This window comes from Frankliniella occidentalis, unplaced genomic scaffold, assembly GCF_000697945.3.
Source record: "Frankliniella occidentalis isolate FOCC.00 unplaced genomic scaffold, Focc_3.1 Scaffold168, whole genome shotgun sequence".
Classification (NCBI taxonomy): domain Eukaryota; kingdom Metazoa; phylum Arthropoda; class Insecta; order Thysanoptera; family Thripidae; genus Frankliniella; species Frankliniella occidentalis.
Window position 1 is genome coordinate 275,625 of NW_026267294.1, and position 11,902 is coordinate 287,526.

The 11,902-nt window shown below is 54.9% G+C and overlaps 3 protein-coding genes across 6 annotated transcripts in view; 2 read left to right on the top strand and 1 right to left on the bottom strand.

Annotated features, from left to right (window-relative positions):
* The first annotated feature begins 124 nt into the window (after positions 1–124).
* LOC113208801 (sepiapterin reductase) lies at positions 125–2,190 on the top strand. 3 transcript variants are annotated; one of them, XM_026425981.2, is made up of 4 exons: positions 125–253; positions 948–1,424; positions 1,507–1,632; positions 1,708–2,190. In XM_026425981.2, exons 2-4 carry the CDS (start codon positions 975–977, stop codon positions 1,951–1,953), a joined length of 822 nt encoding a protein of 273 aa, XP_026281766.2. In that variant the 5' UTR covers positions 125–253; positions 948–974; the 3' UTR covers positions 1,954–2,190. The 3 variants fall into 3 exon arrangements, with proteins under 3 accessions (XP_026281766.2, XP_026281767.1, XP_052127579.1); XM_026425982.2 differs by lacking the exon at positions 125–253 and adding an exon at positions 279–761; XM_052271619.1 differs by lacking the exon at positions 125–253 and having other exon boundaries at positions 770–1,424.
* Positions 2,020–3,355, bottom strand: LOC113208802 (platelet-activating factor acetylhydrolase IB subunit alpha2-like). Its single transcript, XM_026425983.2, has 4 exons — positions 3,072–3,355; positions 2,767–2,973; positions 2,569–2,694; positions 2,020–2,489 (listed from the first exon to the last, which is right to left on the bottom strand). Exons 1-4 carry the CDS (start codon positions 3,138–3,140, stop codon positions 2,229–2,231), a joined length of 663 nt encoding a protein of 220 aa, XP_026281768.1. The 5' UTR covers positions 3,141–3,355; the 3' UTR covers positions 2,020–2,228.
* A 734-nt stretch (positions 3,356–4,089) lies between these two features.
* The window catches only part of LOC113208866 (homeobox protein PKNOX2), a 34,097-nt gene continuing 26,284 nt past the window's right edge, over positions 4,090–11,902 (top strand). For both annotated transcript variants that reach the window (XM_026426094.2, XM_026426095.2), the window contains exon 1: positions 4,090–4,809. The gene's annotated coding sequence lies outside the window, so the exon portion shown is untranslated. The remainder of the gene's footprint in view (positions 4,810–11,902) is intronic.

Genomic DNA, 11,902 nt, shown 5'->3' on the forward strand with positions numbered 1-11,902 from the left:
CCGCTTTTTTCAAAAGTGCCAACTGCCATCACTGCAAATTTCGCCTGTGTGATGGAAATTTGACAAATTTATGCAGGGTTATGAAATTAAATTTTAAAGTGAGATATTCTTAGATGTAATTTCAGTCATTTGATTTATTTGTTTTCACTATCATTACGCTAAGACATTTTCATTGTAGTCACCAAAATTGGCGACAGGAAGTTTTCATCATCAATTATCTGTCGTCTGCTGTGTCTTAGTCCCGCGGGCGTCAGTGAGTATTTCAAATATCTTCGTACTTTATTGCAACATTTTGTCACACTTAGTATTTCTGACGTTTCACTTTCAACTTAACACTTTTATCTGACTCTAAAATATCAACAAAAATATTAACATTTGTATTGACCAGGGCTTGTGCGCTTTTACCGACTCGTGTACTCATTCAAAGGTTATAGGAACCACTTGTCGAGTTTAAACTGTATCAAATGTAAAGCTATTAATTAATTAAAAATAACTGTAATTTCTTACCTAAAGACTTTTTTCTACTCTAATTGTTGAAAAAGTTATTGCTGACGTCCGTCAAGTTTTATTTCAGTCGTGTGCATTCACTTTGGATAGGCACCCATTTGACAGTTAACAGGTGTCTTCAATCGGAATATCGGATTATAGTGTATATCGAAGTTTATCCCTATATCTATCTGCCTCACATTTCCTCATCCGACGATCAGGTTCAGCACCCTGTATCGGTGACCCACGAGTAACATTTTTTCCAGTGTAGACCGGTACGTTACATAACCACTAACGGTAACCCGATCCAGCGTGGCTAGGCGGGGAGGATCCTAGCCGGCTCCAGCTTCAGCGTGACCTTCGCCGGAGTCTGGCTGGAGCCACATTCTCTCTCTAGCTCTACAGCCGTAGCTTTCGACGGAGTGTTCCTCGCTAAAGTAGGGTGTTATATTTCTCTCCAGAACCAATCAGGTGTTCATATTCTGAAAATGCCTGCTGGTGCATTGCAACCTTTCTGGGGGCAGAAGACTTTCTGTGTCCTCACTGGAGCCAGTCAGGGTATTGGCAGACAGTTCGCCATCGAGTTCGGCCGCAAATTTGCCAAGGAATCGGTATTGGTTCTCATTGCCCGCAACAGCCAAGGTTTGCAAGAGACCAAGCGAAGAGTGGGAGAAGCTAATCCTGATATTCAAGTTATCTGTCACCCAACTGATTTGGCGAAAGGGAATGCTGCTCTCTTCAAGGGCATAATTGAAGATTCATTGAGTAATGCAAAGGTGTCTCCTGGAGACTTTCAGTTGGCTTTCATTGTTCATAATGCCGGATCGCTTGGTGATGTTGGACCAAGTGTTGCTGAATTGAATGATGCAGAGCAATGGAGTGAATTCCTAGCTTTGAACATTACATCGACATCTATCCTCAACTCTGAGTTTCTGAAGGTTTGTAACTTAAATTATGCAAGTAATTCAACTGCAACAATTCTATTTTCCTTCTATATTTGTAATTGCTTTGTATTTCTAGGTTTTCCCTAAAGGATCAGTCCCTTACAGAACTGTGGTCAATGTCACATCATTGTGTGCTGTTCAGCCATTCTGTTCTATGGGGCAGTACTGTGTTAGCAAAGCTGCTCGAGAAATGTTTTTCAAGGTGACTGAAATGATTATTAGAAACCAATCATCATTTGTAACTGTCCTATACAATAATTTTTTTTCTGCATTGCAGGTCTTAGCAGAAGAAGACCAATCTTTGGATGTCCTGAGCTACTCTCCTGGTCCAGTTGATACTGATATGACTATTACAATCATCAATAAAACTCGAGATGCCAAAACTCGTGATGCCTTTGTCGACATGAAAGAAAAGAAAACAATAGTGACTTGTGAGCAAACAACACTCAAAGCTATTCAGGTTTTGTCCAACAAGCAATATAAATCAGGTCAGCGTGTTGATTACTTTGATGAGGGGTACTAAGTTTTGCTATGTATTTTTTATGAAATGATGAAAAAATATGAGTATGCTTCTGAACAAATGAATTGATACAATTTGGTTGATAATTTATTAATATCAATCTTGGCTTAAATTCAAATGAAAATACCACAATTTTATGGTTGATGGAAAAGCTCTCTCTATAAATCTTTTATTCCTTAAATGTTTTTAATAATGTGAAGTGATATTTTTGTTTAAACAAATAAAACAAATGAGACTAAACTTTTGCTGTTCCAAAAATTGATAATTTTTTTTCAGTCTCAAGCAGCTCCAGCTTTTTGAAGAATTGTTTTTAACTCAACTATTAGAGGTCCAAATGCTTTTAAATAGCCATCATTCGAGGGATAATACCAATCAACTAGGTCTACATGACTTATTGTTCCATCAGCCTTCACAATACCGTCTCCTACAGGTATTACTTTACAATTTTGTTCAGTTTTTAGGGATTCCTTTAACAAGTTGTTGAATGTTTCAATAGAATCTCTGAGAGGATTGGGATTTAGACCTCTTGGTAAAAGTTCCTAGAACAATGAGGAAGCACATTTAAATAGTCTCAAAATTAAACTTTGATGTTGAAATTATTTTAAACCTGAGGCCTACCTGAATTAAGACTTGAGCTTCCTGCTGCTTCTCTTTTATTGTTTTAACAAGCTCAAGGAGACCTTCGATTGCTTCTTCGGGTTTTGAAGTTCTAATATTGAATTCACCAACATATAACACAACCACCTGGAAACATTGATGGATTGCTCAAGATGAAATTTATACTTCAAAGGAAAAAAAGATATGATTGAGTGTTACCTTTGGCTTAATGTTGTCCAACTCTCCATTTTTTACTCGCCATAAAACATTTTGAACTTGATCTCCTATAATGCTGAAGTTTAAGATGTGCATAGGAGCAAATACCTCTTTCCACACTCCCCTCTGCTCCAATTGTGAAGTAATAGAATCACCTAGGATAACAACATCTGGTTCCCGTTCCTTGGTTTCACTCAGAAATCTATTGTGCTAAAGAAGCAATTTGTTTATTATTAATTGATTTTGTAACTGGGGATACTGTAAACACATTATCAACATATTCTAATTGATCTAGACAATGTTCTTACAATGTGCATCCATCGATCACCATCTTCACCCCTTGATGGGGCAGGCTGAGGTACAACGCAAGGGTTCATTTCTCAGAAAATTTGACTTCAAACTCACGAACTTTGACGTTTTGGGACGACCCAACCTCAACTTCCTGCCATATGTTGATATGAAAATTTGCCGTTCCTGGTAGAGTAAACTTCTACAGCACACGTCTTTAAGTCGCCTGATTCCATTCATACTAATTTGGCTTCCATAAATATCCATTTCATAGTAAGAGATAAATTCCATTTGATCAGAGAGAAAACAAGTCCACTTTGTCAGGTGAAATTTCGTTTTTGATCGGCGTTTATGTTGTAAGGATTGGTAGAACTGGATTTTGACAGCGCCTTGCTTGACGAAAACAAGGCAACAAAATCTTTGCAAAACAAAGACAGTCTTGAGACGTCTTTTTCATTTGAAAAATATGCCAAGAGATATTTTAATCAAGAACTACCACATCATACATGTGTGGACACAACTTTTCAGGGACGTCAGAATTATGATCTTAAGCAGAGGCGCCTTTTGGCGCCGTGTGCATCTGGCGCCAAGAGGGTGAGCAACCCGTTATTTCATTGGTGGAGGATTTTCGTGCGACCAATCACAGCACTGCAATCGACACTGTACTGGCCCATCGTTTCTCGTACGTGAAGGAAAAAGGGTGGAGCCTAGCCGAGGCGTTAAGTACAATTTTTACTCCCCACGGCGTTTTTCGGTAGGAACAGACCTCTTACCGTTTGCAAAATTGTAGTGTGCATCATTTTGATAGTGCGGGACCGGCGAAACATGAGTGTTACTCTCACAAATATCTCTTATTCCTTCTTTTTTCGAAAGACATTTGAGAAGGTGGGGGGCGACCTTTCCCTGTAGTGTGAAGGAAGAGTGTCGGAAACCACCCTGGAGTGAGGACATTCACCATTTCAAATTGTTTGAAACCATTCCCCGAGCTTCAAATTTTGTCCGTCAAGCCCTACTGACCCCTTCTTTTGCTCTTTTCAGGCTCATTGTCCAGCCCCTCCCATCGGGCAGGGTCGGCGTCGGCGTCGCTCGGCGTCGTTCTCAACTCCGACGCGCCTCCTTCGGGGGGCGCCGGCGGCGGCGTCGGCAGCTGGGAGGGGACCAGCGCCATTTGTGACGAAGAGTGACACCTTAGTGTGGAGCTGCCACTCAAGTCGGGGAGCTCAGCCGGAGCCCAGGCCCGGCCCAAGGCGTTCAAGGCGCCGTCAGACTCGCGAGCAGACAGCCGACCCACGGCGAGGACACCCCGTGCGGCACGCGACACCCCGCCAGGACGAAGCAGTGCAAGGAGCTGCAGGACGAGGCGTGAACAAGCAGTGCACGGGGGTAGTGCGGTGCGTGTCGCGGGCGGGCGCTCGGAGGCGCGCGTGCCGTTGAGTGACAGGAGGGTGAGCTGCTCAGCTGAGAGGCCGGGCCCGGGTAGGCGGGAGGGCGGACCGGCGCCGCGCGGCGTGGCGTGGCGTGGCGTGGCTCCTGTCAATCATCGCGGCAGGCGGGCCGGGCGGGAGGAGGGAGGGCCCGCGGGGGGCCGGGGGCGCCACCGCGCCGCCAGTGGAGGTGCGACCGCGGCAGGGGCAGGCGCCACCGCGGTGTGTGTGCTCAGGGCGCGCGGCCGCGACCAGCACGACAAGCGGACCGTCCAGATGCACGCCGGCCGGGATCGACCGCCGACCACTGCTGCTGCGCCCCGACCATGAGCAGGTGAGTGAGTGTTGTGACTATGGTGATGCTCGTGATTTTGGCGTCATTGTGCTGCTCCCGAAAATGTTGGGGGTGGCGGCTCCAAGGTGGTTGGCCTGCACCAGTTTAAGGAGTTTGTCACGCTTTAGCACTTGTTCCACACCCTCGCCGCTGTCTCGGCGCCGCTGGTTGTCACTTTCTGCCAAGTAGTGCTTTGAAGCACTTCACCACTGCGCTACCCCCGGCCACCCCTGCTCTTGGCAGTGTGCGGCGAGTTTGGCGGGCGCTTCTTTCTTGGCGTCTCCCCGCTCGCTGCAGCGCGTCAGTTTTCCCCCTGCATTCATGATTATAATAAATGCCGTCGCGAAGAAGAAAAAGAAAAAAGTTGTTTCGCATGAGATTCGCCGCACGTCCGGTAATAAGCTCATCATCGCATACGCCCCTGCACGCCGCGGCTGTCCGCGCCTCGCGCCCGCGACACTTGTCACCTGCGCTCGGGTGCTTTTTATTTTTTCTTGTTCACGCATTACGGTTTGGCATGTGCCAGTGCCACTTCTGACCGTATTGAGCGACGGAAGCGTAAGGGGGCGACCATAGAATCAATATGTGTATCTAGTTTTGTCCCCGATTGTACGTTTTAATATGTGTGGACAAGCGGCCGCCGCCTCTCGAGCCCTCGAGCCCCCCCCCCCCTCCTGCGGACCCATTTTGCTTCTGTATAATCGTACACGCCGACTTTATTTCTCTAACTTCTCGTCGTATCATCATACCCTCACAAATACCCGACAATAAACATGGCAACGCATCCCACGCAGTTGCAACAACAGCTTTGCCGGTCGTTTCCCCCCATGCTCCTCGTCCACGGGGGAAGTTCACTCGTCGGAGGTGTTCACGGCGCTCGCTCGCTCACTCGCTCTCGGTCTCACGGGCGCGCGCGTGTGCGAGCGAGACGGTGGGTAAACACTTTGCGCGCCGTCGGGTCCGGTCGTCGGATTGAGCTGTAACAATTAGCCGGGGTGGGCAGCGTGACGGCCAAGTGTGATGCACCTGTCTGCCGGCCCGCCTCCCCCCTCGGGCCCGGCGGGCGGGGGCAGCGTCTACGGCGTCGTTCACGCACGACACACACGGCAGCCACGCTCCTTGATGGCGGCGGCGGGGAGCCCTCCTCGGTGGAAAAAGGGGGGAAGGGCGCGCACCGCAGCTAAAGTCGGTTGCGGCCTTAGCGGCGTACCGCGGACCTCTCCGCCATTCCCTCTCTGCTCCGTCTCTCTTTCTCTCTCTCTCTCTGCCGCTTCCCCTCGCTCTGCTTAGGGATGCTCTCCGGGGTCTCTGCTGGCGCGGCCGGGGCGGGCCGGGCCGACGCATCCAATGAATGAATGCATGTGAGGGAGGCGCGGGTCTCGGCATCGCCGCGTATATGTACCGCAAGCCCCAACCCGACCCTATGCGGCGCCCCGAGGCTGCGGGCGACCCCCGCGGCCGCGCAACCTCGGGACAATCTTAGGAGAACAACTGTGAGGAACCTCGGGACAATCTAAGAGAACTGGGAGCAACCTCGGGACAATCTAAGAGAACTGCGAGCAACCTCGGGACAATCTAAGAGAACAACTGTGAGGAACCTCGGGACAATCTAAGAGAACAACTGTGAGGAACATCGGGACAATCTAAGAGAACTGTGAGCAAACTCGGGACAATTCGCTGAGAGAACTGTGAGCAACCTCGGGACAATTCGCTGAGAGAATTGTGTGCAACTTCGGGACAATATGCCTATGCCTATAAGCAACTTTGTGCGACTCTCAAACACCGTGTATGTCTAGGCAACCTGTATGGTGGACAACCCAGACGTAACCTCAAGACAAATGTCTGTCCAAGCAACCTGTGGCAAACGTGAGCCACCCCCCTCGGCACTCCCGGTCCAGCTCCGGTCGTCCTGAGCACGAGGCTCTGGGCCCCAATTACCGGAACCGTTTTTTTTCTTCGCCCCGAGCCTTTCTTGCTCCGCACTGCTCTCCGCACGTGCGCATCTAGTTCAGCTCTGTTCACTTATTGTTTTCTTTCGCTCTAATCGCCCTGATTAGCTGCATGGCGCCGGCGGACTGGGGGCCGCCGAGTGAGATATACGACCACTTGTTGTTTTTTTTGTTTTTGCTTTTTTTAAATTCTATTTATTTCTTCTATTAGCCATTACCAAGGACCTCCGCGTTGCGACTGTGAACTCTAAACCCTGCTGCTCATCACCCTCTGTCGTCTGAATTCCTGCTTTTTTTCCAAAGTGCCCCCTACCCTCCCCCCTCTCCCCGGCCCTGGTGCTCCAGGGAGTGTACCCCCGGCCTGGGCTTGGGACGTGGCGGGGCGCGGCGTGGAACAGCAGCACAGCAGGAGCGGAGAGGATAAGGGAAGGTTTTCCGGGATTTCTGCAGCAGCGAAATGTCGCCGCTTTCCATTCGTGTCACATCGGGCGCAGCCAGCACACCGCCGGCCTCCTCCTCGAAGCCCCTCCCCCTTCCCTCTCTCGTTCTCCCTTGTCCCTTTTCTCCGTCCTCGTGTGTCCTTTTTCTACTCTCTCCCTCGATACGCCGTCCCGTCGCTTGCTGGTCCAATTTTGAGCCGGCTGGCGTATGTGTGTGTGTGGCTTGAATTGGATTTCCCTGGAATGACGCCGCGGTGGTAGGAGCCAGGGCGAGCCAGGCAGGCCAGGGCGGCGTCAGCAGCGGTGGCAGGTGATTAGGAGAGGTGACGCTAACGATGATGCTGCAGGTCCAGCCGTGGCCGGGCGTTACGTGTGGCGTTGCGGCAGCGTGACGAGGGGTGAGCGGCAGCCCAACCGAGCCCCGCCCTGTCCGCGCCCGGGGCGAGCGGGACAATGGGAGGTGTATGACGACGCAAGTAGCCAGCGAGTTGCGCACCTTGCTCTGCAGTGGTACCATATACCCCTCTCTCTCTTGTTCCACTTTGTACCGTACACATTATCTTAGTACTCTCTGTCTCGCTCTGTTCGCGCCCTTCACTTCACTTTGCAGCCGTAGGTCTCCAAAGACTGGAAGGCTCTCACTCCGGCCCTCGGCCCGTTGCACACCGGAGACGAGCGGGTTGCCTATCACAGATCGTAAGGCGCTCGTGCTGCCGCCCCGGTCGGTGTCCCCCGGCGCCCCCCTACGCTCGCCGGCGTGTAGGCCTAGGTTGCTTATTTTAAAGTGCGTGCGTGTGCGGGAGATGGAGAGAAAGAGAAATAGAAAGAGCGCGCAGGCAGACACGGTGGCATGCATGTGACGAGAGGCGAGTCCCTCTGTTTGGTGTGTTTGCTTTTTGTCATGCCGATAGTGCGCCGCACATGTGTCGGGCACGTCGTGGGCCGGGGGCGTGGCGTGGGGTAGCAGGGGCGGCGCGGCCTCTGGAACCTTCTGCAAGTCGCGGTATAAACCCCCTGGCTGCCGTGCGGCGCGGCGCGGGCGTGGCGGGGACCCCCAAAAGCCTCCGTAAGCCCCCCCGGCGTGGCGGCGCGGCGCTCTGGTCGCCGATATTGCGCCCCTCCCCGCCGTGCCGGAGCCCCTAAGGGGGTCGCTGGGGCCGCGGGGGCCGCGGGGGTTGGGGGAGGCCAGGGGGGCCGCTGGGGGAGGAGGAGCTGCGCCGCTCTCGCCAGCAGCAGGCCGCCACTATTGTGTATTCAGAAAGTGACACACATTTTAGTGGCTGGGATCCGGCTCCAGCGGGGCTCCAGCGGGGCTCCAGCGGGGCTCCAGCGGGGCGCTTCCCCTCCCGTCCTCCCGTGTTGTCTGGGGGCGGGGAGGAGGTCCTCGCGCTGGCGGGGCGCTGGCGCTGGCGCTGCAGGGAGGGGGTGACTTTTTAACTCTGCGGGATGGTGGCGCATACGAAATGTGTTGAATGAAGGCAGCAGGCAGGCAGGCAGGCTGCCGCCATGCTGCCGCGGCGCAGAGGGGCGCGGGGCGCGCGGGCGGGACTATCTCCGCCTTGTCTGTGTGTCTTGTTCTGCCGCCCGCCCGTGTGTGCGTGCCCGGGGGTCAGCCCTCCCTCCTGCTCCCTCCCCGTGGAGCGCGATCGCGTTTAATTCCCTCGTGTGTACCGCCATGCAGTAATAGCGTCCTGGATGGCCTCGGCGTCCTCCTGCTCCCCCTTGCTGCTCGAGCTCCACCATCTCATCCCGAGGAGCAGCTGAGCGCGCCCGCTCGCGCTGTACTGCTCGAGCTCCTGCTCCTCGCCGAAGCGATTGATTCGAGACGACGCGTGAAATAATTGGACATTTGAAGCCGCGTGCATGGAGTGCACGGGCGGGGCGGGTATTGTCCCGGTATGGGTCTGCTGCTGGCGAGGCGAGTCGAGGGCGACGTCCCGTCCGGAGGAATGGACCCTGGGCGGCTGCGGAGGGGCGGGGCGGGGCGGGGCGGCGGCGCGCCGCGCGACCATGGCGTGGCGGCGATATGAGGGGAGCGTGCGGGAATCCGGCACATCCGAGATGAGAGTGGTCAGTGCACACATGCCAACCCACGCCGCGCCCGGCCACGCCGCCGCGCCAGGCCGCAGTGCGAGGGACGTCTTCTCCAGCGGGAGGCAGGCGAGGCGATGCGATGACGCGCCCCCTGCGGCCGCGCCGCTCGCTGTTCCAGCGCGGCCGGCGCTTCTTCGGGGAACGCCCAATGTGACGCGGTCCTCTTCTCCAGCAGTGCGGTAGAATGTGCGAGGGACTGTAGTATGCTCGAATGTCTGTGTCCACCGTCTCCGTCGGGCCCTCGCAAATTCCGTAAACGAGTACTCATATTACACATACTCACTCGGACCAGGGTCCGTCTTCTCCAGAAAGGCTCCAGCAGCTCACGGCGTGGGCTCCTCCAGGAGGGCGGCTGTCTCGTGCAGACTGTTTGGCGGGGCGCGGGGCGGGGCGTGGCGGAGATCGTCTCGTCTCCTTTTCGTCACGGCACCGAGAGGCTGTTAGGCTCGGTGGGGCTGCGCGGGGTTTGCGCCGGCCGCGGGGAAGGGGAGGACCGGGAGGGCGCGGCGAAGGCTGACGGCCCCGCTCGTCGCCGTCCTCGTGTTGACTCCCCGTCGGTAACGTCCCCCTGCCTGCAGGGGCTGTCGTCGCGCTGCCGCAGCAGGTAATCCCCTGGGCTTTGTGGGCGGGGGGAGGAAGGATGCGCGGCGCGGCGAGGGGCGGCGGGGAGGAGCGCGACGGCTCCCCAGGGCCATCGCATAGTCGAGCTCGATTCCGAAAACAGACGCTGCGCAGCCGGCGAAAATGATGATTCGGCGATCCCCCTTTTGGCTGCAATGGCCCGCCTAATGTGGCGCTTCGCGGATGACCCCGCTGTGGCGGCGGACCCTCCCGCACCCCGACGGCCGCGCATCCCGCGCACAGGTGACCCCAACTCCTTCCGCTCGCGTCTTACGGGTCTTCCAGAAAGAAAGCGCGTCCGCCATACTCCGCTTCCCGCTACAAACCTGCCAAACTATCCACGCGCTCATAGCGCCTGATGAGGTAGGCAACATCTTGCCTGCAGTGCATGCCTGTACTGCGGGGTGGCCTACCCCGAGTTTCGCAGGCGCCGAGCTCCCGTAATTTATCGAAACGCACTTTCTGGATGATCCGTTATTCATCAGGAGGGCCCGCCCGCCACTTCGTGACGAGAGCGGTTCGACTCGGTTCAGCTGGGCTGATTTCATCTCGGGTATCCTCCTCCATGTTGCACCTCAGGGAAAAGGGGAGTGCGTGTCTTCATCGCGAGAGATTTCAACCAAATTAGCTCCATTGTGGTACACAAACCATCTCTTTTCTCCTCTTTTTATTTTGCGCCGGTTTCGGTTGCCCCGCTGCCACCTTTAGTAGCGGGATCGGGTCTCAGCTTGTTGTGATGGTGGTACCCGTCTCTTCATTGCGAGCCTCTCTCATGCCGGGTGAGCCGGCCGGTGCAGGGCGGGGCGGGACCCCGGGTACCGGCGGGGAAGGTGTTTTTATGTCTGAATCAAGCGGCTTAATTTGACTGATTGGTCTGCCAGCTGCCCCCCCCCCTTTTCTCCCTACACAACTCCGCTCTTCGTGAAGTTGGTGCAGACAACTGAATCCAAATTGGCAGTACGAGCAAAACGCACGCTCCCTGCGCGCTTATTTTTTTTTCTCTCGCCCTAAACGAATCTCAATCTGTTCCCATGGGGTCCGTGCTGGTCTGCCTGCCACTCGCGTTAGCTGGCTTGCGTATGACAAGCAGCTCAATTATTTTGTTTCGTTTTCGGCGCGTCACGTCACGGCCGAGTGGCTTGTGCGCAGTAGTGACGGTGTCGCTGCCGATGGCAGGGATTCGATTGCGTCCATCAGGAGAGCGGGCTGCGCGGACACTCGGCCTGCAGGCGACTGATCCTGGCACAGCGTGGGGCGGGGCGAGGTCGGGGCTTGGCGGGGTGCAGCCCGATAAAGCATTGTGTTCCGCATGGCTTTCGCGCTCGGCTATTCGTCCTCTTGTTTACACTGGTTGGGGGGGGGGGGAGGTAGGCCCCAAGGGGAGTCAGGACAGGAACGCCTACCAGTTGATTGCAGGGGGCCGGGGCCGCGGTGCAGCGGGAGGAAAGAGGACGGGGAGAGGGGGGCACAGCAGGGTCGGCCTCCTGGACTATGCCCTGCCTGCCTGCCAGGGCTCGGCTCTCACAAATCAGGCTGGAATGTGTATCAAGTGGCCTGATATTCATCAGATACCTCATCGGGGGGATCGAGTGTGAGGCTGTGAGCCCGTCGGGCTGGGCGGGGCCCTCGCGCGGCCGGGCCCGACCGGGACGTGCGCTGTTTGCAGCGGCCGACGGCCACCTCTGCGTCGTCCACCTGCTGCTGCGGGTGGAGCAAAGCAGTGCGACACGGCGGGCTGCGATTTAATTGCGCTGCGGAGGACAGGGGGGGCGAAGGCGACAAGGAGAGGAACAAGATGAAGAAAGTGAAGAAGCGGGGAGGCGGGGCTGCGGCCCAGGCCGTCGCTGCAGCAGCGGCGCAGGGAAATGATGAACAAGGAGAACCTTGGAAATTGGTTTCACGGTGGCCGCTGTCCAATGCATACTTGATGGGAGCGGTAGACATCGGCACCATGGGAGGCTCGCCAAAGTTACGGCCGCGCCAGCGTGT